The sequence below is a fragment of the Macaca mulatta genome, chromosome 15, assembly GCF_049350105.2.
Source record: "Macaca mulatta isolate MMU2019108-1 chromosome 15, T2T-MMU8v2.0, whole genome shotgun sequence".
NCBI classification, from domain to species: domain Eukaryota; kingdom Metazoa; phylum Chordata; class Mammalia; order Primates; family Cercopithecidae; genus Macaca; species Macaca mulatta.
In genome coordinates this window covers 43,628,171-43,654,189 of record NC_133420.1, presented here as the reverse complement: position 1 = coordinate 43,654,189, position 26,019 = coordinate 43,628,171, and the positions used below count along the sequence as shown (strand labels likewise).

At 42.3% G+C, this 26,019-nt stretch overlaps 1 protein-coding gene across 1 annotated transcript; it reads right to left on the bottom strand.

Moving 5' to 3' along the window:
- Positions 1–910: 910 nt before the first annotated feature.
- On the bottom strand, positions 911–25,885 carry TEX48 (testis expressed 48). The gene is made up of 5 exons (XM_077966411.1): positions 25,815–25,885; positions 16,708–16,900; positions 6,642–6,819; positions 3,115–3,246; positions 911–1,685 (listed from the first exon to the last, which is right to left on the bottom strand). The coding sequence occupies exons 1-5, from the start codon at positions 25,883–25,885 to the stop codon at positions 1,582–1,584; spliced, it is 678 nt and encodes a 225-aa protein (XP_077822537.1). The 3' UTR covers positions 911–1,581.
- Between the last annotated feature and the right edge of the window lie 134 nt (positions 25,886–26,019).

Here is a 26,019-nt window from a genome sequence, read left to right as displayed (position 1 = left end):
GGATTGGGAGAGGCTAAACAGTTGCTGAGGGCATGGGGAAACAGGTATCTCAGATATCATATACTCTTATAGAAGAGAGCTTGGCAGCATCTAACAAAACTGTGTATGTTTATTCATTTGGCTAAAAAGTTCATGCTTAAAAATTAACCCTAAAAGTACACTGTATTAATCTGTTCTCATGTGCTATTAAAGATATACCTTGGCCTGGAACAGCGGCTTACGCCTGTAATCCCACACTTTGGGATGTTGAGGAGGGCGGATCACCTGAGGTCAGGAGTTTGAGACCAACCTAGCCAACATGGTGAAATCCCGTCTCTACTAAAAATACAAAAATTAGCCGGGCATGGTGGCAGGCACCTGTAATCCCAGCTACTCGGGAGGCTGGGGCAGGATTGAACTCCTGAGTTCACTCACTTGAACTCAGGAAGTGGAGGCTGCAGTGAGCTAAGGTGGTACAAATGGGGAAAATGTAGATTAAACAATTGGTGACTCTGGGTAAAAGGTAAATGGGAATTTCTCTGTATTATTTTTGCAATATTTCTGTCAATTTGGAATTATTTCAAAAGGTATCCAAAAAGCTAAACTTTTTTTCTCCTTCCTCTCCTTCTCTTTTTTCTTTCTTCCTTTCTTTCCTTTCCCTCCCTCCCTCTCTCCCTTCCTCCCTCCTTTCTTTCTTTCTTTCTTTCTTTCTTTCTTTCTTTCTTTCTTTCTTTCTTTCTTTCTTTCTCTTTCTTTTCTTTCTTTCTTTTTTCTTTCTTTCATTTCTTCCTTTCTTCCTTTCTTTTTCTTTCTTTCTTTCCCTCCCTCTCTCCCTCCCTCCCTCCCTTCTCTCTCCCTCCCTTTCTTTCTTTCTTCCTTCCCTTCCTTTCTTTCTTTCTTTCTTTCTTTCTCTTTCTTTCTTTCTTTCTTTCTTTCTTTCTTTCTTTCTTTCTTTCTTTCTTTCTTTCTTTCTTTCTTTCCCTCTCTCTTTCTCTTTCTCTCCTTTCTTTTCTTTTCTTTCTTTCTTTCTCTGAGCCTTGTTCTGTTACCAGGCTGTTACCCAGGCTAGTGCAGTGGTGAGATCTCAGCTCATTGCAACCTCTGCCTCAGCCTCCCTAGCAGCTGAGATTACAGGAGCACGCCACTACACCTCACTGATTTTTGTATTTTTAGTAGAGATGGGGTTCCACCGTGTTGACCAGGCTGGTCTTGAACTCCTGACCTCATGTGATTCACCTGCCTCGGCCTCTCAAAGTGTTGGGATTACAGGCGTGAGCCACTGTGCCCGGCCAATAGGCTAACTTTTTAAAGCTTAGTAAGATGTGACAATATATTTAAAAATAATAAGACATTATTTGGTAAGGGGGAAAGGAAAAAAGGAAGGACACATCCTCTGGTGCAATCAAGAACTTTAATTGGAGGCAGCTCTTTCCATGGGGGCTTTTTCAGGAGCTGGGGTGACTCTTGCTTGGTGGCCCAAGGATGGTTCAGACGTCTTCTCCTCCTTCAGGGGAGTTTCCAAATTCATCTTCATGACTCCTGTCCACCGCCCTCTTCCTCGTGGAGGCGCCCCAGCAGCTGTGCAGCTGCCGGCTAGAATGCTCATGGCCTCCCAATGAGGCACGGCTGGAATGGCCAGCGCTCCTGGCAGTAGCGGTTTAGGTTTCTCTTGTAAAAATTTCTTTGGGAAGCATATGCATTCAGATCTGAAAGAAGAAAGGAAAACATTATGCTGGGTGAAGGCCTTTGAATAGGGCTTGGATGAACTGTTCTTGTTGTTTGTATCCATTGCTGATCATTCCTCAGATTCTTGAATCCCGAGGGACCCAAGGCAGCCCCTAGCTTAGGACTTGGAAGACTTTTGTGATAGGAGGAGTTTCTTGCAGTGTGTTTTGCGTTGTGCTACGTTGGTGGCTTCAGTGATGGTAGGCTGTCTTGCAAAGCGCAGTGGCATAGAAGGTAGGAGACTTGGGCCCCTCGTGGCTCTGACACATCATTCCCTAGCGCACTCGTGGGAAGTCCCTTTCCCTCTGTGAACCTCACCCCTGTAGGGGGTGGGAAGGGCAGAAGGAAGGAGAGGGTGAGGTAGTGGGGTTCCTACCTTCTCAGGCTTGATTCAAGCAGAGCTGTTCCTCTTTGGTCTTTTATAAAAATTGGACTCTGTGAAATGTTGTTTTCAAGGGGGTTTCAAAATGACTGGGTTGGATAATCCTTAGTTCTCAGCAGGACTCCTGGGTTGGTTGTGAGTTATGTGAGACCACCTGGGCATAGAATTGTTGGCCAGCAATGTGGCTGCATTTCTTCTTCCTGGGCTGTGCCCCTGTCCCGGGATTGGGCATCTGTTCTTCCATGACCCGGAGGCATTTCACCCCCAGTTGAACTACATTCAATCCACAAGTGTTTTCTGGCATTGTTTACTTGCCATGCACCTGGCTGGATCTGGGGGCATAACAGGGAACAAAACTGATGTGGGCCCTGCCCTCCTGGCACTTACTGTCTAGTGGCCAAAGTAGATATCAACTAAGCATATGAAAAATACACGTATAAGATGATGCCGCCAGGTGCAGTGGTTACACCTGTAATCCCAGCACTTTGGGAGGCCAAGGTAGGTGGATCACTTGAGGTCAGGGGTTCGAGACCAGCCTGGCCAACATGGTGAAACCCTTTCTCTACTAAAAATACAAAAATTAGCCAGGCATGTTGGTGGGCACCTGTAATCTCAGCTACTCAGGAAGCCGAGACAGCAGAATCACTTGAACCTGGGGGGCGGAAGTTGCAGTGAGCTGAGATTAGAGATTACACCACTGTACTCAAGCCTAGACAACAGAGGGAGACTCCATCTAAAAAAAAAAAAAAAAAAAAAAGATGATGCCACCAAGCTTTGAAAGGAAAGCGTGGATGTGTGCCCTTTCCCCCCAGACCTGCTCCTCCTCATCCTCTTCCTAGCTTGGAAGATAGTGGAGTCAGGTCTTAGACTCTAGGGTCTCCCCAGTGTGCTCTGGAATATGACTGGGGCTGCTTGTTGGGAGCGACTCCATCTCCGCATCTCGCTTAGCTGAAATATCAGTGGAGTCAGGACCAGGCTCCCTGTCTAGGGGTTTCTGATCAGTGTTAGGACCCCAATTTGGGACTCACCTTCAAACTCACTGCTGCTGGAGGAAGTGCTCTTTTTTGGCTGGATCAGGGGTGTTCTCGAAGGCAAATGGGAGGCTGCGTTAATGCGCTTGGGATTTTGTCTGTCAAGCTCATCCTTCTGAAGCTGCAAATCTGGCAATGAGAATTCCACAGGTTCACGTGGGGAGGCTTAGGTGAGATCACGGAAGTGAAGGTGTTTTGCAGGCTCTGAAGCAGTGCACACAGGCAAGTGGGGGTTACTATGGGGTGGGGGTGTACCTGAAACTACCACCTCCTGTCCTCTGAGGGCTTCCCCTCACAAGTAGGTGCTGAATTCAAGGTGTGTATTTTAAAATAATACATTATATTTGTACGTATTTATGGGCTACATATGAAATTTTGTTATGTGAATAGAATGTATAATGATCAGTTCAGGGCAAAGTATGTATTCCTTTTAAGACATTAACTTTTTTCCATTTATAAATGTAATGCATATGCTTTATAGAAAAGTTAGGAAATAATACATAGTATAAAAGAGGAAAGAGTGACCCCAAACACCTCTTCCCCAAGTTATTATCCCAGTTCTGGTCTCTTCCTATGCATATTTTACATAGTCCATCATATCCTATGTATTATGGATGAATTTTACTTATTTATTATTTTTTTTTTGAGACAAGGATCTGCTCTGTTGCCCAGACTGGAGTACAGTGGTGTGATCATAGCTTACTGTAACCTCAAACTCCTAGGCTCAAGCAATCCTCCTGCCTCAGCCTCCCAAGTAGCTAGGACTACAGGCATGTGTCACTGCGCTCAGCTAATTTTTAAATTTTTTTTTGTAGAGAGCGGGAGTCTCACTATGTTGCCAGGCTGGTCTCGAACTCCTGGCCTCAAGTAATCTTTTAGCCTCAGCCTCACAAAGTGCTAGGATCACAGATGTGAGCCACCTCAGCCAGCCCTGCATTTGAATTTATTTATATACATTAATAGCATAAATTTTTTTTCATGTCAATAATTTAAAAAAATGGTTGTACAATATTCTAGTTTTTGAATAATGTAAGATTTATTTAACCAAAGTTCTAATGTTGGATTTTTTATTATTTATTTATTTATTTATTTTTTGAGGGAGTCTCACTCTGGTACCTAGGCTGGAGTGCAGTGGTGCAATCATGACTTACTGCAACCTCGACCTCCTGAGTTCAAGCAATCCTCCCACCTCAGCCTCCTGAGTAGCTGAAATGACAGGTGTGTGCCACCATACCTGGCTAATTTTTTTTTGAGATGGAGTTTCGCTCTTGTTGCCCAGGCTGGAGTGCAATGGCGTGATCTCGGCTCACTGCAACCTCCACCTCCTGGGTTCAAGCAATTCTCCTGCCTCAGCCTCCTGAGTAACTGGGATTATAGACATGTGCCACCATGCCCAGCTAACTTTGTATTTTTAGTAGAGATGGCATTTCTCCATGTTGGCCAGGCTGGTCTCAAACTCCCGGCCTCAGGTGATCCACCTACCTTGGCCTCCCAGAGTGCTGGGATTACAGACGTGAGCTACCGTGCCCAGTCTGGCTAATTTTTTATTATTTGTAGAGGTGGGATCTTCCCATGTTGCCCAGGATGGTCTTGAACTCCTGGGCTCAAGTGATCCTCCTACCTCCCAAAGTGCTGGGATTATAGGTGTGAGCCACTGTGCCCAGCCCAAATTTTTCTACCATAAATACTGTTGCTATGAACATGTTGTATATGAGACTTTGTCTTTATATACTTCTAGGTTTCTAGAAGAACAACAACGAATTTTGTCGACAGTCTGAACTATGTTCTGTGATAGACAGCTCTGTCATTTATTAGCTGCATACCTTAACTATTTGCTTAACCCCCGCCTGCCTCTTCATTCATATCTGCAAAATGGTATGTTCAATTTGAATACTAATGTCCACTTCTTTGAGTTATGGTGGGGATTAAATAATATCATTTTACTGTTAAAATGAGAAATATACGCTCTGAAACAGTAAGGGATTTATCTGATCACAGCTGGGTCCCCAGTGCCTAGACAGTGTTTTGCATATTATAGGTTCTCAGTAATTATCATCATCCTTCCCTTGGGAAAAGGCATTCATATTTTTAAGGTTCTTGATTTTTATTGTGACTCTACTTCCAGGGAAAGTATTTTAAAGACTCTCACATGTGGATTTCTGTCAAAACAAATCATTGTGCTATCCTGTCTCTCAATGGGGGTCTGCCAGGTTCCTGGCCATCTGTGCTCACCCCCTCCCACTTGTGTGAGTCCTAAATTTGGCTGATTTTGACAACAATGCTTCCTTTTTTTTTTTCTGTCTGAAATAGTTGGTTTTGATCCCTGATCTTCTCTGCTTGATCTCTTTTCCTGGATCTTCAAGAATTTTTTTTTTTTTTTTTTTTTTTTTTTTTTTTTTTTTTTTGAGACGGAGTCTCGCTCTGTCGCCCAGGCTGGAGTGCAGTGGCCAGATCTCAGCTCACTGCAAGCTCCGCCTCCCGGGTTCACGCCATTCTCCTGCCTCAGCCTCCCGAGTAGCTGGGACCACAGGCGCCGCCACCTCGCCCGGCTAATTTTTTGTGTTTTTAGTAGAGACGGGGTTTCGCCGTGTTAGCCAGGATGGTCTCGATCTCCTGACCTTGTGATCCGCCCGTCTCGGCCTCCCAAAGTGCTGGGATTACAGGCTTGAGCCACCGCGCCCGGCCTTCAAGAAGATTTTGATTACAAACTGAAGGCCAGGGTGCCTTCTCTGTCTCTCTGTCTTCCCTTGGCATGGTAGCCTAGGAAGCCTCATGTTCCAGAGGCCCTGGCTAAAGATTAAAAGGGGGATGGCTGGTTTGTACTAGACTTTGTGTAAGCAAGAAATAAATTTTTATTTTGTAAACCATTGAGATTTCAAGACTTATTTGTTTTAGCAGCAGAACATACTCTATCCTGATCAATACCTACATATTGTTTCTGTATGTTGAGTGCCTACTCTGTGTCAGACCCTGAGCTAGATGTTTATTTATATTGCCTCATTTTACCCTCCCAATGATCCTGAAAAATCATAATGTATTGTGAATAGCCCTATTTTACAGGTAAGGACAGTGAGGCTCAGGGAGGTCAAGAGACTTGCCCAACTTCTGTGGCAGAACTGAGATTTGAACTAGCATGTATTGCCCCCAAAACAGGGATCTTAACCCACTATTTTTATAGTCTTTAATCCAGTGTTTCTCAGACTATAATGTATATTCAAATTTACCTGGAGATCCTGTTAAAGTGCCAGTTCTGATTCAGTAGGTCTGGAGCAGGGTCTGAAAATGCATTTGTAACAAGCCCCCAAGTGATGCCAGTATTGCTGGTCTGTAGACTACACTTTAAGTACAAGAGTTTAAGCTCTCTTTTTTGTTGGTTTGAGTACTTAGCTATCCAACACCCACCTCATTTTAAATTGGAATTATCACTCAAAAGATGAAGGCAGTTTGGGGGTATCCCAGCAGGCAGAAAGTGAGCAAACTGAGGTATAGAGGGGCCATGCAGAGTGTCCTTATCTGATACCTACTTTGGGTCGATGGCTTGTGCTCTTGGGTTTGACTGGGAACCTTGGAGTCATCGATGGCATAGGGCTCCTGACAGTCCCTGCAGCATAAACAGAAGATCTTCGAGATCAGGTTTTGGTGGGCTGCTGTTGGAGGCAAAGGAATGAGGGGCATGGGTTCTGGAATCTGAATTCCAGATGCCTATTGGAAATTGACTGTGGTGGCGGGGGGGGTATCATTGGGTCAGCCTCTCCCAGGGTATTAACATAATACTCCTCCCCTCTCCCAAATCTTCTGTAGCTTCCCATGGCCAGCAGATCCAGTCCCTTCCGCCTAGGCCATTTTTTTTTTTTTTTTTCCTATTCTGTACAAATTTTCTTACCCATGGAAAGGAGTTGAAATCTCTACTCTGCCAGCTTTGTCTGCAGGGGTGCCTTGTTGAATCAGCCAATCTTGAGTTTGAGCCCAATTCACTGGGCTGGGCTGTTTCCTAAGTAAACATAAGACTGTGGCTGAAAAATGCTAGTCCTTCACCTGTGTTCACACTCCAGATAGGATCTGATGACAGCAAAATCCCACCTCATGCAGACATGCACGTAAACATGCTCAGGTTTCAGATAGCTCTGTGTCCTACCCCATTAACAGGTGCATGTTCTTGGGTGGATTCTTTACCCTTTTTGAACTTCACTTTTATCATGTGAAAAATGAGAATAGCAGTGCCTACTTTGCAGGAGTAAAGAATCATATATATGAAAAGTAGCTCCTGTGGTGCTAGGTATACGATAAGTACTCAATCAATGGTCATTCCATTTTCCTCCCTTCTCTTCATGTGGCTTCCTGGCTTCAAATGATCCCAGCTGGTCCAGGTCCTATGGAAAGGAAGCATATGGACTCGTAGCTTTAAATTCTGGTTTTGCCACTAATTTGCTGGACGGCTTTGGGTAGGTCCATGCTTCTTTCTGTGTCTCAGGCTCCTCATCAGTAATAAGAAGTTAGGCTAGATGATCTCTTCAAGGATCTTTCTAGTTTTGAAGGTCCAGGATTATAAGGCCTTGCTTTAGTCCCAGATTCCTTTATTTGTGTATCAAGTTTTTCAGATCTCTGGATACATTCTGTTCTCACTCCCCTTCTTGTGGCAAAACCCCCCTTGAAAAGAAAATTCTGATCATGGTATTGGTCAGGCGTCCCTCACAATACCTCATTCACTTTGCTTTGTGAGTTTGCCTTCATTATAGGCACTTGAGTCTCATTTTCTCTACTGCCATACCCTGGCCGGAGCCACCATCATCTCTTGCCTGAATTACTGCAGTAGCCTCCTAACTGGTCTCCTTATTTCTCTTACCCTGGACTTCCTCCATAATTAATACAAAAGGTGGGGTAGTTCTGTTAAAATGTATCATGTCATCTTCAGCTCAAAACTTCCAAGGACAGGAAAAAATGGGAATAGTAGATGGAGAGATATAATATGGAAGGAAGAAATGGAAACGCAAATAGAATCAAATAGAAATTCTAGTTCTATAAAAACCAGTATCTGAAGAAAATATGTATTGGGTAGGGTTAACCACAGATTGGACAAAGCAAAAGCAATGATCAGTAAACCTGCAAAAAGGTCAATAGAAATTATCCAAACTGAAGCAGAGAAAGCAAAAAAGATTTAAAAAGGATGAAGGGTACACCAGTGACCTTGCGGGATGCTACCAAGCTGTGTAACATACACGCGTTGCTGGACTCTCAGAAGGACCAAGGGCAGAAAAAATGTTTGAAGCAAGAGTGGCTGAAAATTTACCAAATTTGATAGAAAGCATCAACATAAGTATTCAGTGAGCACCAAACATGAAAAACAAAAAGAAAATCACACCTAGGCACATTTTAGTCAAATGGCCAAAAAGTAAACTAAAGAGCAGGCTCTTAAAACAACTGGAATAAATAAAGATGAAAAAAAGAACCTGTAAACCTTTCACTTCATATTCCATGAAAACATCCTTCAATAATTACGGCAAAATGAAGACATTATAAGATAAACAAAAATAGAGAGAATTTGTCTTTAGAAGACCCAGCGTGCAAAAAAATGCTGAAAGATCAAAGGAAAATGATACCAGATGGAAATTCACATTTACAGAAAGGGATGAATAGGATAAGAAATAGCAAATATGTGGGGGTAAATGCAAACTTTTTTTTTTTTTTTTTTTTTTTTTGAGACAGAGTTTTACTCTGTCACCCAGGCTGGAGTACAGTGGCGTGATCACAGCTCACGGCAGCCTCAAACTCCTGGGCTCAAGTGATCCTCCTGCTTCAGCCTCCCCAGTAGCTGGGACTACAGGAGTGCACCACCACACCTGGCTAATTTTTGTAGTTTTTATAGAGACAGGGTTTCCCTATGTGGCCCAGGCTGGTCTTGAACTCCTGGGCTCAAGTGATCCTCCTACGTTGGCCTCGAAAGGTGCTGGGATTGCAGGAGTGAGTCAAAAAGATTTTTTTCTCTTAGTCTTTCTTTTCTCCAAAATTGTTCTGTGGTTTCGCATATTCCTCAGAAGAAAAACCAAAGTTCTCACTTGGGTCTTAAGATATTCTGTAATGTAATCATCCTTCTTCCCTCCTGTCCACTCACAACCCTCATCACCAACTCTGTCTTCAGTTCCTTCAATTCCCCAATTCCATTTGCCCCCTTGCTGAGTTTTAAAACACAGCAAGCCCTCAACTCAACAATTTGTGCTTGTTTTACTCTCTGCCTGGAATTCAGTTCTCTTAGATTACAACATTCTGTCATTACCTTCAAGTGTTTGCTTCAATGTCACCTTTTCTAGTGAGACTTTCTTGGGTGTATTTAACATTATACCCTCTTGTCCAGCACCCCAACACTTCCTAACTCTTCCTTTCTTCCTTGCTTTCTTTGCAGACGTTTTCTTTCTTTCCCTCCTTTCCTTCCTTCCTTCCTTCCTTCCTTCCTTCCTTCCTTCCTTCCTTCCTTCCTTCCTTCCTTCCTCCCTTCTATCTCTCTCTCAATCTCTCTCTCTCTTTCTTGACAGGGTCTAGCTGTATGCTCAGGCTGGAGTGCAGTGGCACAATCATGGTTCACTGCAGCCTTGAACTTCTAGGCTCCTCCTGCCTCAGCCTCCTGAGTAGCTGGGACTACAGGTGCATGCCACCATGCCCAGCAAATTCTTAATTTTTTTTTTTTTTAAGAGAAGGGGTCTCACTCTATTGCCCAGGCTGGTCTTGAAATCAAGTGATCCTCCCATGTTGGCCTCCCAAAGTGTTGGGATTACAGGTGTGAGTCACCGTGCCCAGCTTCATTTCCTAACACTTTACATTATTTGCTAAATTACTGTGCTTAAGGTCTGCTTCTCCCCACTAAATTAGAAGTCACATGAGGTCATGGATTTTAGCTCTTTGGTTTACTGTTCTATTCTCAGTGTCTAGAGCAGTACCTAGCGCAGTGTGGGAAGTCAATAATTGTTTGTAGAATAAAAATTGAGGGTGTTTGTAGAATAAACTAGCATGTATTTTTGTCTTGAGTAAAAGCATTTGCAGGTCCTGGGGGCAGTAGAGAGGTGGGGGGTAGTTTTTGTGCCAGGAATATCACAAGCTGTAGGACACAGCTTACCTCATTCACTTGCTAAGCTGACTCTGATGGTTTCATGAGTCAATTTTAGTTCTGCTCTCTGTTTACTGGTTGGGACTATTTTTCTTCCCCATCTGCTGCAAAGCATATCTATCTTCTTCCCATGTTTCCTATTTTATGGTATGGTCCTATTATTCACTCTGTCTCTAGAGTCAGAAGCCTGCCAGCCTCCTGCTGTCTGCTCACGTTCATCAGTCTTTGAACTTTACTTTCCAAATATCTCTTCAGTCTGTCTGTCCAGTCAATCCTTTGCCATTTCCTTCACCATAGTGTAAGCCATCATCACTTCTCACCTGGACCACTGCTTAAACTTTCTCATTGGCTTGTTTGCCTCCACCTAAAGCTGGAGTTGTCTGGTAGACATGTACATCCTATCTCTCTTCTGCCCCAACAACCCTCTGCCCCAACAACCCTCCGCCCCACCAAGGGGGTCCCCAAGTCTGCAGATCCAACTTCTTTTGTGATCACCACTGTTATTCTCTTCAGCCTCATTTTCTCTGGGTTGCACTCACCACGCTACAGCCATAAGAGATGCTGTATAGGCAGCTCACCCAATCACCTTTTACTAAATGGATCCTGTTCACATCCTGTTCCCTCTGCCTGGGATGTTCTCACCTCAATCCTTCAGTCATTAAACTCCAGGATTCAGCTCAGGGGCTATAGGAAGGCATAGGATGAGTTAGGAGTCCCTCCCTTGTGCTCCCACAGCACTCCCGTGCTGGCCCACCGTGTTTTCCTGTATCACAGCCTGTTATTGTACAGTGACTGCCTAACTTATGGTAAATGCTCAGTAAATACTTGCTGAAACATCGTCTTGTAACTGCCTATTGTTGACAGTCTGGATACTAGTTCATGAGCTTTTTCCTTTTTCTTTTTTTTTTCTTGTTTTTTATTTTTTGAGACAGGGTCTCACTCTGACACCTGTGCTGGACTGTAGTGGCACCATCAGGGCTCATTCCAGCCTCAGCCTCCCAGGCTCAAGCGATTTCCCTGCCTCAGCCTCCTGGGTAGCTTGGAATACAGGCTCGCACTACCATGCCCGGTTATAGTCTGTTTTTTTGTTTTGTTTTGGTAGAGGTGGGATTTTGCCATATTGCCCAGGCTCGTCTCGAATTCCTGGGCTCAAGCAATCTCCCTGCCTCAGCCTCCAAAAGCGCTGGGTTATAGGCTTGAGCCACTGAGCCCAGCCAAGTTTTTTTTTTTTTTTTTCTTCTTCATTTATTTAACATGTATTTACTGAAAACCTGCCATGTGCCAGGTACTGTTATGTGCTGGAGAGATAGCAGTGAACAAGACACAAGATAGACAAATGTCCATGGAAGCAGGGACAGTATTTTATTCACTTTTGTATCCTCAGCATTCAGCCCAGGGATGGGCAAAGAATCGGTACTTTATACATATTTGTTGAATAAACACATGAACCTTCTCTGACTGTTGGAAAAAAAACTATGCCCAACAGATCTCCTTTTTCCCTTCCACTAACTGATTTTTAACTTTCTGCACATAAGCTGTTCCCTGTGGTTAGATACAACGCAGGCTAGACACATACAGATATCCCCATTGTGGGGATTTTTTGGTCAAAGTGGGGGCACTCACTAGGTCCATTTAGCCCCAATCTCCAATAGTCTTTTGGATCTGCTGCCAGGTGAGGTTTCTTTTTCTTCCCCTAGACTTAGTGTCATGTCATGGGATTTTATTTTTTAAACGTGATTTGAGCTCTGATGTATTTTACTGAGCTCTCTTTAGTGGATTTATTTCATTTTTCTATAATTTATAAAGAAATAGAAATTTATATAGGCAGTTGGATCTTTTGTTTTGGAGATGCACCATTTAGCAAACATCCTTGCCATTAATCTGCTTCTTATTCTGCTACTTGCTTTAGTTTCCATTGTCTTCATCCACTTACAAAAATGCTTGCCTCATGGAGTTTGGCTTTGTTCCAGACTGCCTTGTGTACGTTGAATGTAGAAGGAAGCGCTTCATAAGAAAGGAATGGAAGCATAGCTCTGACAAGCCCCCACCATGAATCAGCCCTGGGTGGTTGGAGTTTTGTTGGAGTGGTAATTAATTTGTCTAGGAGCAATTGCTAAAACTTGGACTTGGGTCCCTCTAAACCTTTGTCAGCATGTGTTCTGTCTTCGTAAATCATAAAAGAAGGTCACTTTTTTTTTTTTTTTAGCTTATATTCGGGAGTCAGTAATTTTCAGGTTGTTGATCATATGGCCTCTTTTAGGCTCTGCTTGGCCAAGAAATTCAAGACACTGTGCACAAGTAGAAACTGTTTATCAATTGTAGTGTACTCTTTCCTGCTTGTCATGGTCTCATCTGCATTAAGGTTGTTGCCTCTTCCTGGAAAAACTCCATATATATACTCCCACTATAGGTACTCTCATGTATTTGTCTTAATAAATGGCAAAAATTCACTAGATGACTTAGGATTACTAGATGACTTAGGATTAAAGTTTTGATGTCAAAAATCAGATTTAAGAGGAGCTCTAGAGAAGAGAGAAGACAAAAAGGTCAAACATATAATAGAAGGCTTCTTTGTCTGGAATGCTCTGGCCTCAGAAAGAAAAAAAAAAAAAAAGAAAGACCTTACTCTCACTCAAACCTCTGACACCTACTTTCTTTGCTTCTCTCTTTCTCTCTCCACCCAACTTGAGCTTTACTACCCACTTATACTCCTCTTATTCCTTCCCCTGGTTGCCCAGATAAATTTTTCAGGGAGCATTCTTCTGGAAAGGAACAATCACATTGCACAATACCCACCTAAAACTTCTGCACTGAAGGTAGATCCAGAGAGGCTGAATTTAAACCAAGTAAGAGTTGAGTTGGGTAAAAATAGAATCTTCCCAAATTTCAGAACAAAAGAAAGTTTGTTTTCTGTATCCTGTGGGATTCAGGATTCTGTTCATTACTAATTGTCTTGGACTATCATATTTGTACCAATTAGTTCATTTCGTTGTTGACCTTCAAGCCAGGCACAGTGGCTCACACCTGTAATCCCAGCACTCTGGGAGGCTGAGACAGGAAGATTGCTTGAGTTTTGGAGTTTGAGACCAGCCTGGACGACATACCTTGTCTCTACTAAAAATCAAAATTTAGCTGGGCATGGTGGTGTGCACCTGCAATTCCAGGTACTCAGAGGCTGAGGAGAGAGGATTGCTTGAACCTGAGAAATCAAGGCTTCAGTGAGCTATAATCATGCCACTGCATTCCAGCCCAGGCAACAGGAGAGCCTGACTCCAAAAAAAAAAAAAAAAAAAAAAAATTGTTGACCTTCAACAATGGGGAAAATGTTTAAGAGTAGCAGGATGAGAAAGGTCAGAAGATTCAAATAACCCATCTAAGCATAATATTTTAAAAAATGGACTTGAGAGGGTAAGAAAAATAGGAAGTACGCCACATGAAACTATTTCAAAAGATTTTCTCTTAAGGGTAGATAGGGCAAAGATTCATTAATAACAAACAAAATGATGAATCAATAGGTGACTTAATAGACTTCAGGACACTTTCAAAGGACATTCTGGGGCAAAGAGTATAAGTAAAAGGAGCCCTTTCTTCTCTGTGTAAAAGCTCATATCTAAAATAGGGGATTTAGAAAAAAATCAATTGGAATGGGAAATTCCATTAGTGTAGATATCTTCATCATTTTCCAAGAGTCCTAAAATGTTAACGGGAAATCAAAATAATCTTACGGCCTACTAGATAAAACAACTGGCCACTGAAATAAAGACAGGACCCAAATTTCCTCTGTTCCTTAAGAATTTGGAGTCTGTGGAGAACACTTGCACTTACTGTATGTAGAAAGGCCATTAGAAGAACTAATGTTCCATGTCAGAAGGACAGCTGTCCGTATCTGTCTGCTGAGTCTTTCTGAGGAGACTTTTGCACTTAACACTTTCCTATCCTGCCTCTAAACTCCCAAGGGGCATTGTCTATAAATATAGATGAACTATACTGCTATAAATATAAGCTATACTGCTTGCTTGTTGATATGGTTTGTTTCTTATGTGGAGATCAGACTTTTCTATTCCAACTATGATTAAGACTAATTGTTCTGCATGATGAATATTTAGACCATTCCAGTGCATGATTCTTCAGCACCCACAGTGGACTATGCCTTCTTACACAGCATCTGAAGGGATGAAACCCTTCTTGGGGGTTTAGCTACTAGTAGGTGAAACAGACTTCTGAGGATTCTGAGTTGAACAATTTAAAGTGCTTTTTTTTCTCCCTTCACCTTGACTGACATAGAAAATCATATAGTCCACATCCTAGGGTACACCTGACCAATTTAAAATCCTTAGCTCAAGTAATTATGGATCACAGAAACCTTCGGGTTTTATTTTAGCTGATTAGGGGAGTCTGCACCATTGCTAACACTCCCTGTTGTGCCTGGATTAATATCACAGGTGAGGTTAATCTATAGCTAAGCCCAAAGAAAAAGCAGTCTGGCTATCAAAGATAGATGGTCATGCCAGGGAAATCATGGGGCATGATTCCAGAGAGGCTTTCAGATCCTTTTGAAAATACTCTTAATTATCATTGTCCTTTTTCTTTTTTTTTTTTTTTGAGATGGAGTTTCACTCTTGTTGCCCAGGCTGGAGTGCAATGGTGTGATCTCGGGTCACTGCAACCTCTGCCTCCTGGGTTCAAGCGATTCTCCTGCCTCAGCCTCCCGAGTAGCTGGGTTACAGGCATGCACCACCACACCCAGCTAATTTTGTATTTTTAGGAGAGACGGGGTTTCTCCACGTTGGGTCAGGCTGGTCTCGAACTCCCAACCTCAGGTGAACTGCCAGCTTTGGCCTCCCAAAGTGCTGGGATTACAGGCGTGAGCCATTGCGCCTGGCCTTCATTATCATTGTCTTGCATCATTCAGGTTCTGTTGTCTAGAGAGCTGAATGCTTTTATGTAGCCTCTGGTTTGACAAATGGTGCAACAAATGATTCAAAGACAAAAATGAGAAGAAATGAGGCAGACTGATACTCAAAATGAAAACCAGATCTCTGTACATGGAAAAATGGAACTGTGTTTTCAAGAAAAGCCAATGACAGTGGTGAAGATCTGGACAATCTTGGAGGGTCTTTGCTGCAGCTTTGGTTGAGGGAGGACCAGAAGGCAGAGAATGAGAATAAAAAGAGAAGCTCCCACATTCCTAGATGACGATGGATTGCCCTGTAACCACGGTAACAACGAATCCCCAGAACCTGTGTGACACCCATTTAATCTATTAATGAAACTCCCTTGGTAACCATTCTAACAGACACATGCCGGTAGGTACACTTCATAGCTAAAGGTCTACCACTCCCAAGCACTGCTGTCTCTGAAACACCACCAGTACATGAACTCAACACCTCCCAAAGCCCCTTATGCATCAGTCATGAGCCTTGTGCAGGGACTTTGCCATACAAGCGCTGTTCTCCCTTGTTTAACCAGAAATAAATTCAGTTTTTGTTTCATGTAGTGAATGGAGGCATCTTCCACCAAAGCAGCTTACGGATATACAAGAAAATGTAGTTATTCAAATTCTCTTTTTCTCTTTTTAATACAAATGATAGCTTACTATACACCATGTTTTGCACCTTGATTTTTTTCAATTAAAAATAAACCGTGGAGATCATCCATATTATCAGTCAGCAGGGATTTGAAGTGTAGGTTTGTCAGCACCCTGTACTGATGCTCTCTCCACATGTTTACCAGACAATTTTGCAAGAAAGAGGGTAGTAGAACCACTTTCTCCTCTGAGTGTTGACAGCAGAGAGCTTTGAGCTTTTGAACCCTCTTCAGAAATGAAAAGGCTCTTAGGGACAGCAGTGTATCAGCTACAAGCACATTCTCTAGGGTTTAATTCTTGGAGATCTACTGTTAGCTAGGTAATTTAGAAGAATTTATGACCTTTTGAATCTGTTTTCTGACCTGTAAAATGGGGATGATAATAACAGTATCTACAATAGAAGGTAGTTCTGAGGATTAAATAATGATGGAAAGTGCTTAGCACAGCTTCTGGTGTGTTGTAAAGGCTTAATAAATACAAATGAAGGTTCTGATGCTATGAATATGTAGGGAAGATGCCTAGGGGGTGTGTGACACTTCTTGCACTACCAGTGACCCCCTCTAGAGGGAAGCAGGAACCAAAGAAGAGGGCCTTTGGGTTGTCCCCCAGTGGGCTAGGAACTTCAGGTCTCTAGTGACCCCATTGCACTTTGATCAGAAGAAAGAACAATGAGGTCAAACAGGAAAGCTTCTGGCGTTGCGGGCGGGGATGAGGGAGGTCATTCAGCACAGGTGGAGACTGGGACCCAGAGAGAGAGAGAAACAGTGAGGTTAAAGCAAATGAGGGATGGGGATTGCTTCTTGGAGCAAAATTAATAGGTGTCCAGGAGTGGTGGGGACATTGTCCCTTTTGGTACAGAAAAACTATCACCTCCCGCCTTTTGGTCTAAACTATGAGCCCCACTCACCTGCAGCTGGCAGAGTGGAAAGAAGGCTGTCTGTGATGTCACAGAGCTGGGGAACTGGGGAATGTTGGGGCTGGGGGGTTTGGACTGAACCACAACAGCAAGGAGGAGGGAGGAGTTCTGCTGACCACGATGCCATGCTGTCCATCCACCAGGCTGTTCACTGGGGCACAAGTCCTGGGGCCTCGGGAAGCACCTAGAGGATGGCCAGAAGGGGGCAGTACAGCACTGGACACTGTAGACCTGGGTGCCATTCTGTCTTTGTCCACCCACTGGGTAGTAACCTTAGACAAAGGGACTTCACACTCTGCAATATGGGAATAATAATATATTTTTTTCTTTTTTGAGCTAGAATCTCAGTTTGTCACCCAGGCTGGAGTGCAGTGGCCTAATCTTGGCTCACTGCAGCCTCTGCCTCCTGGGTTCAAGCGATTCTCATGCCTCAGCCTCCCAAATAGCTGGGACTAGAGGCATGCGCCATCATGTCCAGCTATTTTTGTATTTTTAGTAGAAAAAAGGGTCTCACCATGTTGGCCAGGCTGATCTCAAACTCCTGGCTTCAAGTGATCCCCCCTACCTTGACCTCCCAAAATACTGGGACTATAGGTGTGGCCTTCACCTGGCCAGGAATAATAATAATTATATGTCCTGTATGCGTTTTTAAGTATTAAATGAAATCAGGTAAACATTTAACATAGTGCCTAGATGTAGTAAGCACTTTAAGAAAGGGTAGTTACTGGCCGGGCGCGGTGGCTCACGCCTGTAATCTCAGCACTTTGGGAGGCTAGGGCGGGCGGATCACGAGGTCAGGAGATCGAGACTATCCTGGCTAATATGGTGAAACCCCGTCTCTACTAAAAATACAAAAAATTAGCCAGGCGTAGTGGCAGGCGCCTGTAGTCCCAGCTACTCAGGAGGCTGAGGCAGGAGAATGGTGTGAACCCGGGAGGCGGAGCTTGCAGTGAGCTGAGATGCCACTGCCACTCCAGCCTGGGGGACAGAGAGAGGCTCTGACAGAGAGATGCTGTGTCTCAAAAAATAAAATAAAGAAAGGGTAGTTATTAAAAACATATGCAAACATAAAGTGACATTTTTCCCCCCCAATTTATCTTTCAGAAAAGAGGGAATCACTTTGTATTGGAGTCCTGACAAAATCTCTCACCTTAGGAGGCATTCTTTCCATTCCTTTATTTAGGACAAGCAAGTACTATACACATTTGAGGAAGCCACATTGGATTAACATGTTCTCAATCAGGGCTATCATTTGATGCATCTGGAGGTCACTGGCTACAATGGAAACAGAAGAAAGCAAAGGAATTCAGCACAGCTGTGGGGTCATTCAGGTGATTGGGGAGGGTGCTGTGACCCCACAGCTGTGCTGAATTCCTTTAATAAATATTTGATGGTGAGTTAAACCGCCTTTGAAAGCTCACAGGTAAAGTCACACTTTTTTTTTATTATTATACTTTAAGTTCTAGGGTACATGTGCACAACGTGCAGGTTTGTTACATATGTATACATGTGCCATGTTGGTGTGCTGCACCTGTTAACTCATTATTTACATTAGGTATATCTCCTAACACTATCCCTCCCCGCTTCCCCCACCCCACGACAGGCCCCGGTGTGTGACGTTCCCCACCCTGTGTCCAAGTGTTCTCATTGTTCAATTCCCACCTATGAGTGAGAACATGCAGTGTTTGGTTTTCTGTCCTTGTGACAGTTTGCTCAGAATGATTAAAGCCACACTCTTAAATGGTAATTGAAGGTTCTCCATTTTGGCTGCAAGTGAGATTCACTTGAAGTGTTTTTAAAACAAAGAACACCTGGAGCCTAACCCCAGCTAAATTATAATTTTGTTAGGGTGTGGAATCTGGGCAGCAGTATGTTTACAAAGATTTCCAGGTGATTCTTGTGTATAATCAAGAACTACTGAATTCCATTGCGGGGATCATTATATACAGGTAAGCAGCGGTTCTCAGATCAGGCTGATATTAGAATCATGGGAGGAACTTTAGAAAATGCCACTCCTAGCACCCACTCCAGGTCAGTAAAATCACTATTTGGGGGCAAGGGCCCCGGTGTCGATAGATTTTACAGCTCCCCTGTTGATTTTAATTCACAGCATTAAGAACTACTGATTTATAGAGGTTTTTTTTTTTAATCATAAATTTCATTGATGTGATACAAATGGATCCTTTTTAGCTTGGGATGAGTTTTTCAGGAACAGCATTATTTATATAGAAATTCAAAAGCATTATTTAAAAAATAACTTAGAAATGAAGATAATATATTCTGGAAACCTGTGTTAGATGAGGTTAAAGATGTGTATGAAGTATTTGAATGAAATTGTTTCAGAAGGTGAAAGATTGAGGATAGTGATATAGTTTGGCTGTGTCCCTACCCAAATCTCATCTGGATTTGTAATCCAAATTGTAATCCCCACGTGTCAGGGGAGGGACCTGGTGGGAGGTCGCTGAATCATGGGGGCAGTTTCCCCCATGCTGTTCTCCTGATAGCGAGTGAGTTCTCATGAGATCTGATGGTTTTACACCTGACAGTTGCTCCTGATAGCGAGTGAGTTCTCATGAGATCTGATGGTTTTACACCTGACAGTTGCTCCTGCTCTCTTCTTTCACCTGTGCCATGTAAGATGTGCCCGCTTCCCCTTCTGCCATGATTGTAAGTTTCCTGAGGCCTCCCTAGTCATGCAGAACTGTGAGTCAATTAAACCTCTTTTCTTTGTAACTTACCTGGGCTTGGGTATTTCTTTATAGTAGTGTAAAAAATAGACTAATATGGATAGCAACACAGGTATTTCCAAATTAATGTATTTTATATAATATGCTCTGGCAAACACATATCAGGTACTGAATACTTACAAGTTGATGCGTGATTATTTCACCCATAGTACTAAATGTGTACATATTCAAATTGGAGAAAATACTTAAAATCTTTGCATAAAGAAACTGCCTTCTGTTTGGGGTGGTTTACCATTCAAGCATGGATGGTGTGATTACTTTTTTCTCCTTGGGTCTGGGAGGGGAGATGGGCCAACAGGCTTCTGTATTAATTTCTGGTTCAGGTAGGGAATAATGAAATCTTGACCTGATGCACTGGGCTAAGACAAGTGGGTGGATTTTTACTCTGGTGGTTTCACAGTGCATAAATTCTGGGGTCCGAGTACCTGGGTGGGATGCTTGCCTTCCTAACCTAATGCATGACCTTGGCCATAGCCATTAACCCCTCTAATTCTCAGTTCCTTAACTTTAAAATAGAAATAATAATAGAGTTGGTGTGAGGAGTAAATTAGACTAGCCATGGAAAGCTGTAAATGTAGTGCCTGCTAGAGATGCAGCACTCAATAAATTTTGCTTATTATTATCTGGTGTTGAGAGTGAAGCATTAGCTTTCGTACCTGTGGATGTGAAATTAGGGAATTCAGTTTAGGTTTTTCAAGAGCTTTATTTTATTTTTAATTTATTTTTATTTTTATTTTTAATAAAGTCTCGGTCTGTCACCCCAGCTGGAGTGCAGTGACATGAACTCGGCTCACTGCAGTCTCGGCCTCTTGGGGTCAAGCCATCCTCCCACCTCAGCCTCCCAACTAGCTGGAACCACAGGCACACACCACCACACCAGGCTAATTTTTAAGTTTTGTAGAGAAGGGGTCTTGCCATGTTGCCTAGGCTAGTCTCAAACTCCTGTGCTCAAGCAACCTTCCCACTTCTGCCTCCCAAAGTGGTGGGATTACAGGCTGAGTCACTGTGTCTGGCCCAAAACTTTATTTTGAAATAATTACAAATTCACAGAAAGTTACAGAGGTAACTTTGTAACTTTCTCTCTGCAGAGAGAAACAAAGAGGTAACTTTGTTACTTTCTCTCTGCAGACAGTTCCTATGAACCCATCCCCCAGCCTCCTCAAATGTTAACATCTTGCCATAGTATATTACAAAATCAAAATCAGGAAATTAACATTGGCGCAATCTGCAGAGCTTATTCAAAGTTCAGTCTTTATTCAAGTACTCATTTGTGTGTGTGTGTGTGTGTGTGTGTGTATAGCTGCATGAAATTTTATTACGTGTGTAGCTTGGTGTAACTACCACCACAATCAAGATACTTAACTGTGTGTGCCATCACCACAAGGTTCCTTTCTGCTTCCTCTTTATGGCCACACCCACCCCCTCTCGCTAACATCTCTAACCCCTGGAAACCACTAACCTGTTCTACATTCTATAATTATGTCATTTCATGAATATTACATAAATGGACACATGCAGTATGTATGTATCTTTTTGAGGTTGGCTTTTCTCAGCACAACTTCCTTGTTCCTTATATACATGAGGAACATGTATCAATAGTTAGCTCCTTTTTATTGCTTAGTAGTAATCCATAGTAATGCATGTACCAAAGATTTTTTGGCCATTTGCCCTTTGAAAGATATTTGGATGGTTTGCAGTTTTTGGCTATTACAAATAAAGCTACTGAGAACATTTGTGTACTAGTTTCTGGTGAAAATGTTTTCATTTCTGTATGATAAATGCCCAATTTACTATACAATTGCTGGATTGTATGGTCAATCCATTTTTAGTTTTAAAAGAAACTGCCATATTATTTTCCAGAGTGACTGTACCATTTTACATTTCCATGAACAATATATGAGTAATCACACTGAATCCTCTCCAGGGTTTTTTTTTCACTATTTTTTACTTTTGTCATTGTTATATCTTTAGTCCAGGAGGTTGAGGCTGCATTGAGCCATGATTGTACCACTGCACTCCAACCTGGACAACAGAGCGAGACCCTGTCTCAAAAAAAAAAAAAAAAAAAAAAAAAAGAAAAAGAAAAATTAACTGTGTGGATATATCATACTTTGTTTATTGATTCATCTGTTGACAAATATTTAGGTCATTTTTCACATTTTGGCTCTATGAATAATGCTGCTGTGAATATTTGTGTGCAAGTTTTTGGGTGGACGGATATTTTTATTTCTCTTGACTATATACCTAGAAGTGAAATTGCTAAGTCATATGATAATTCTATGTTTAACATTTTGAGGAATTGTCAAACTTTTTCCAAAGGTGCTGCACCATTCTGCAATGCGCCAGCAATGTGTGAAGGTTCCAGTCTTTTCACATCCTTGATGTCCCTTTTTATTGTCTTTTTAATTTCAGCCCAGTGCGTTTTAAGTGCTATCTCATTGTGGTTTTGATTTGTATTTTCTTAATGACTAATGATGTTGAGCATCGTTTTGTGTATGTATTGGCCATTTTCATATCCTGTTTAGAGAAATGTTTATTCAAATCCTTTGCCCTTTAAGAAATTGAGTTGTCTTTCTAGTGTGGAGTCTTAAGAGCTTTAAAAATATATTCTGTATACTAGACCTTTATCAGATCTATGGATTGCAAATATGTCTTGCATTCTGTGCATTGTCTTTTCATTTTCTTAATAGTTATAGTGTCCTTTGAAACAAAACATGTTAAATTTTGATGTTAGATTTATCTTTTTTTTTCTTTTGATGCTTGCGCTTTTGGTGTTACATCTAACAAACCAGTTGTCTAACCCAAGGTCATAAAGATTTATTTACTCCTGTCTTCTTTTTTTTTTTTGAGATGGAGTCTCACTTTGTTGCCCAGGCTGGAGTGTGGTGGCATGATCTTGGCTCACTGCAACCTCCACCTTCTGGGTTCAAGCAATTCTCCCACCTTAGCCTCCCAAATGGCTGGGATTACAGGTGCACACCATCACACCTGGCCAATTTTGTGTATTTTTAGTAGAGACAGGGTTTCACCATGTTGGTCAGACTGGTCTTGAACTCCCGACCTCAGGTTATCTACCTGCCTTGGCCTCCCAAAATGCTGGGATTACAGGCATGAGCCACCACACCTGGCCTAATTTACTCTTATGTCTTCTTCTAAGAGTTGTATAGCTTTAGCTCTTACATGTAGGTGTATCATCCATTTTGAGTTAATTTTTATATATGGTATGAGGTGGGGTCCAACTTCATTGTTTTGTGTGGAGCTAACTAGTTGTCCCAGCACCATTTGTTGAAAACACTATTCTTTCCCCCATTAAATGGTCATTGTACTCTTGTTGAGAATCAACTGATCATAAATGTTAAGAATTTAAATTTAGTTCTGATCATGTTGCATTTGGCTCTAAAGGATACTCAAATGGAGGTTTCCAGAAAGATCAAAGGAGATATTGAGTGTGATAGATTGAACTGTTGTTCCCAATTCTTTATCCCTGCCTATGGTTATACCTTTGCCATGGCCTCATTGTGGACAGTATGTGTTTCCATGCTTTTGATTTTGGATTTGACTAAGTAACTTGCTTTGGCCAATGGCTTGTGGGGAGAAGAATAGTATTAGAGTTCTAAGCTTATGCCTTAAAAGTTTCCCTGTGCTGCCAATTATGATCTTGCTCTTCTGCCAGTGCCAAGAAAAAGTATGCCCCCACTAACCTATTAGTCCCTAGAGGACAATGAGAAACATAGATCAGAGTCATTCCAGGCAAGTACCCAGCTAGGCCCAGCTGAGATCCCTGGGCCTCCATGCTACTCACAGCTAAGAAAGTGATGAAAACTGACTGTTGTCACTGAACGTTTGGGTGGTTTGTTACACAGAGTGGTTAAGTGAGATACAGGGCACAAGATCTCTTTTTATCTACGAAGTACTGTCCATGTGAGAGGGAGGACAGATCACTCACTCTCCTTTCTTCTTTTAAAAAAATTTTTAATTTTAGGTTCAGGGGTACATGTGCAGGTTTGTTATGTAGGTAAACTCATGTCTTAGGGGTTTGGTGTACAGATTATTTCATCACCCAGGTACTAAGCATAGTACCTAATAGGTATTTTTTCTGATCCTCTCCCTCTCCCCACCCCCCACTCTCAAGGAGTCCCCAGTGTCTGTTGTTCCGTTCTTTATGTCCATGTATATTCATTATTTAGCTCCTACTTACAAGTGAGGGCATGCAGTATTTGGTTTTCTGTTGCTGCATTCACTTGTTAAGGATACTGATCTCCAGCTCCATCCATGTTCCTGCAAAGGACATGATCATATTCTTTTTAATGGTTGCATAGTATTTCATCACGCATATATACCACATTTTCTTTATCCAGGCTACCACTGATAGACATTTAGGTTGATTCATGTTTTTGCTATTGCAAATAGTGTTGCAATGAACATAGATGTGCATGTGTCTTTATGATAGAACGATTTATATTCCTTTGGGTGTATACCCAGTAATGGGATTGCTGGGTTGAATGGTAGTTCTGTTTTTAGTTCTTTGAGGAATCACCACACTTTTCCATGATGGTTGAACGAATTTATTTCATTCCATTTCTGTTTGTGAACAAGAGCTCTAATTAATCTCTGATTAATCAGAGATTAATTAGAGCTCTTGCTAGGTGAAGGCATCAGTGAAATATTTTCCTGCAGTGTGGGTCCCAGTCCCCTGATGAGAAGTGGGGAAATTTAAGGCCAAACATAGACATGACATTCTATAGCACTGGTTCGCAACATGAAGTAGTGACTTCCTTTTTAGTCCTTTCAATTACCTAAATGTAGCTGGATGCTACCCACTCAGTAATGCCTTCAAACAGTTGCTGACCTCCCTCACAATAAAAAGAGAACAGCAGGCAGGCTCTGAGTCTTTGGCAGGTGATGGCATCAGGCTAGAATTTAAGCTCATTGTTTTGTTTTTGTTATGTTTATTTTTGTATTGATCTTTGCTATTTATGGTAGTGATATGTACCTTTGTTTTAATGTAAAAGAATAATATTGTTTAAAGAAAAATATTAAGGAAATAAGAATAGAGGTTAGAATCACAGTGATGTGTGAATAAATGGGGTTTAGAAAACACTCTTTTGAGGTACATCATTGTGTTAGGGTTCTCCAGAAAACCAGAACCACTAGGATCCTGCTTTCCTCTCTCTCTTTCTCTCTCTGTGTCTCTCTCTCTCGGCGTCTCTCTCTCTCTCGGCGTCTCTCTCTCTCTCGGCGTCTCTCTCTCTCGGCTTCTCTCTCTCTCTTGGCTTCTCTCCCTTGCTTGGTGTCCCTCTCTCTCTGTCCCTCTCTCTCCCTCCCTCTCTGTCTCTCCCTCCCTCTTTGTCTCTCCCTCCCTCTCCCTGCTTCTCCCTCCCTCCCCTCCCTCCCTCTTTCAGTCTCTCTTTCTCTCGGCCTCTGTCTTTCTCTCTCCGTTTGTATATATGTCTTATCATCTACAAGTTGGAAAGCCAATGGTATACAGTCCAGTGTGAGTCAGAAGGCCCGAGGACTTTGAGTGCCGAGGGCAGTTGAAGATGGATGTCCAAGTTAAGGCAGTCAGGCAGGGAGAGGTTGACTCCTCCCTTTCTCTGCCCTTTTGTTCTGTTCAGGCCTCCAACAGATTGGATGCTGCCCACCCCCACGGAGGAGGGCAAACCAGTTTACTTAGTTCACTGATTCAAAGGCTGATCTATTCCTGACATACCCAGAAATAATGTTTAACCAGATAGCGGAACATTTCATGATCCTGTCAAGTTGACTTATACAATTAACTGTCACAGCCATTGTATCCATGACCTACATAATAAATGTTATGGGATGGTTTTTGTTTCCCTCCTAAGAAGCTGTGGGAGGGCATCATTATGGATGTAAACTCATCACTTGTCCATGCTTTTTGAGCTGGAAATTTGGTTTATTCTTTCAAACGACTTCAGATTGTTGATTTCCAAGAATCCCAGCCCCTAAGCTCTCTTCAAAGCCCCGAGGTGATTGTCACAAACAAAACCCTTCTGTGGCTCTTACATAGTTGATACTTATAAACCTTTTGGAAAAAAAAATCATCCTCTGTAATGTAATTTCCCATTCTAAAAATAGGCTTGACTTTTGGATTTCTGCTTAATAAAAATATATTTTTCGATTACACTGGAGACAGAGAAAAAAATTTCCAGTATCAGTTTGAGGCTTGTGAGAAAATGAAGAGAAGACAAGTTTCACTGCTCTTGTTGAAGGCTTTGTATTAAAATTTTGCCACAGTGGCTGAGTTCTGAGTGTGGTGGGGCTGGGGAGGAAGGAAGAGTGAACACTGTCACCAGTCATTTAGGATGTCATTTATTACTCAGATCTGACCCCAAATGCGAAGGCTGCAGCAGGGAGAAGAAGCTGGCATTGCTGTACACGTTTGTGGTTAAGGAGCGCATCTCTGAAATTCTATGGTTTCTCTGAGTAATCACTGAATCATCTCTTTATTACAGTGAAACTTCACAGTGCTATTATTTGCTGTAGAGTGGAGCTAGAGAGCATCACTCTGAGCCTTCTTGGGCAGCACTGGAAA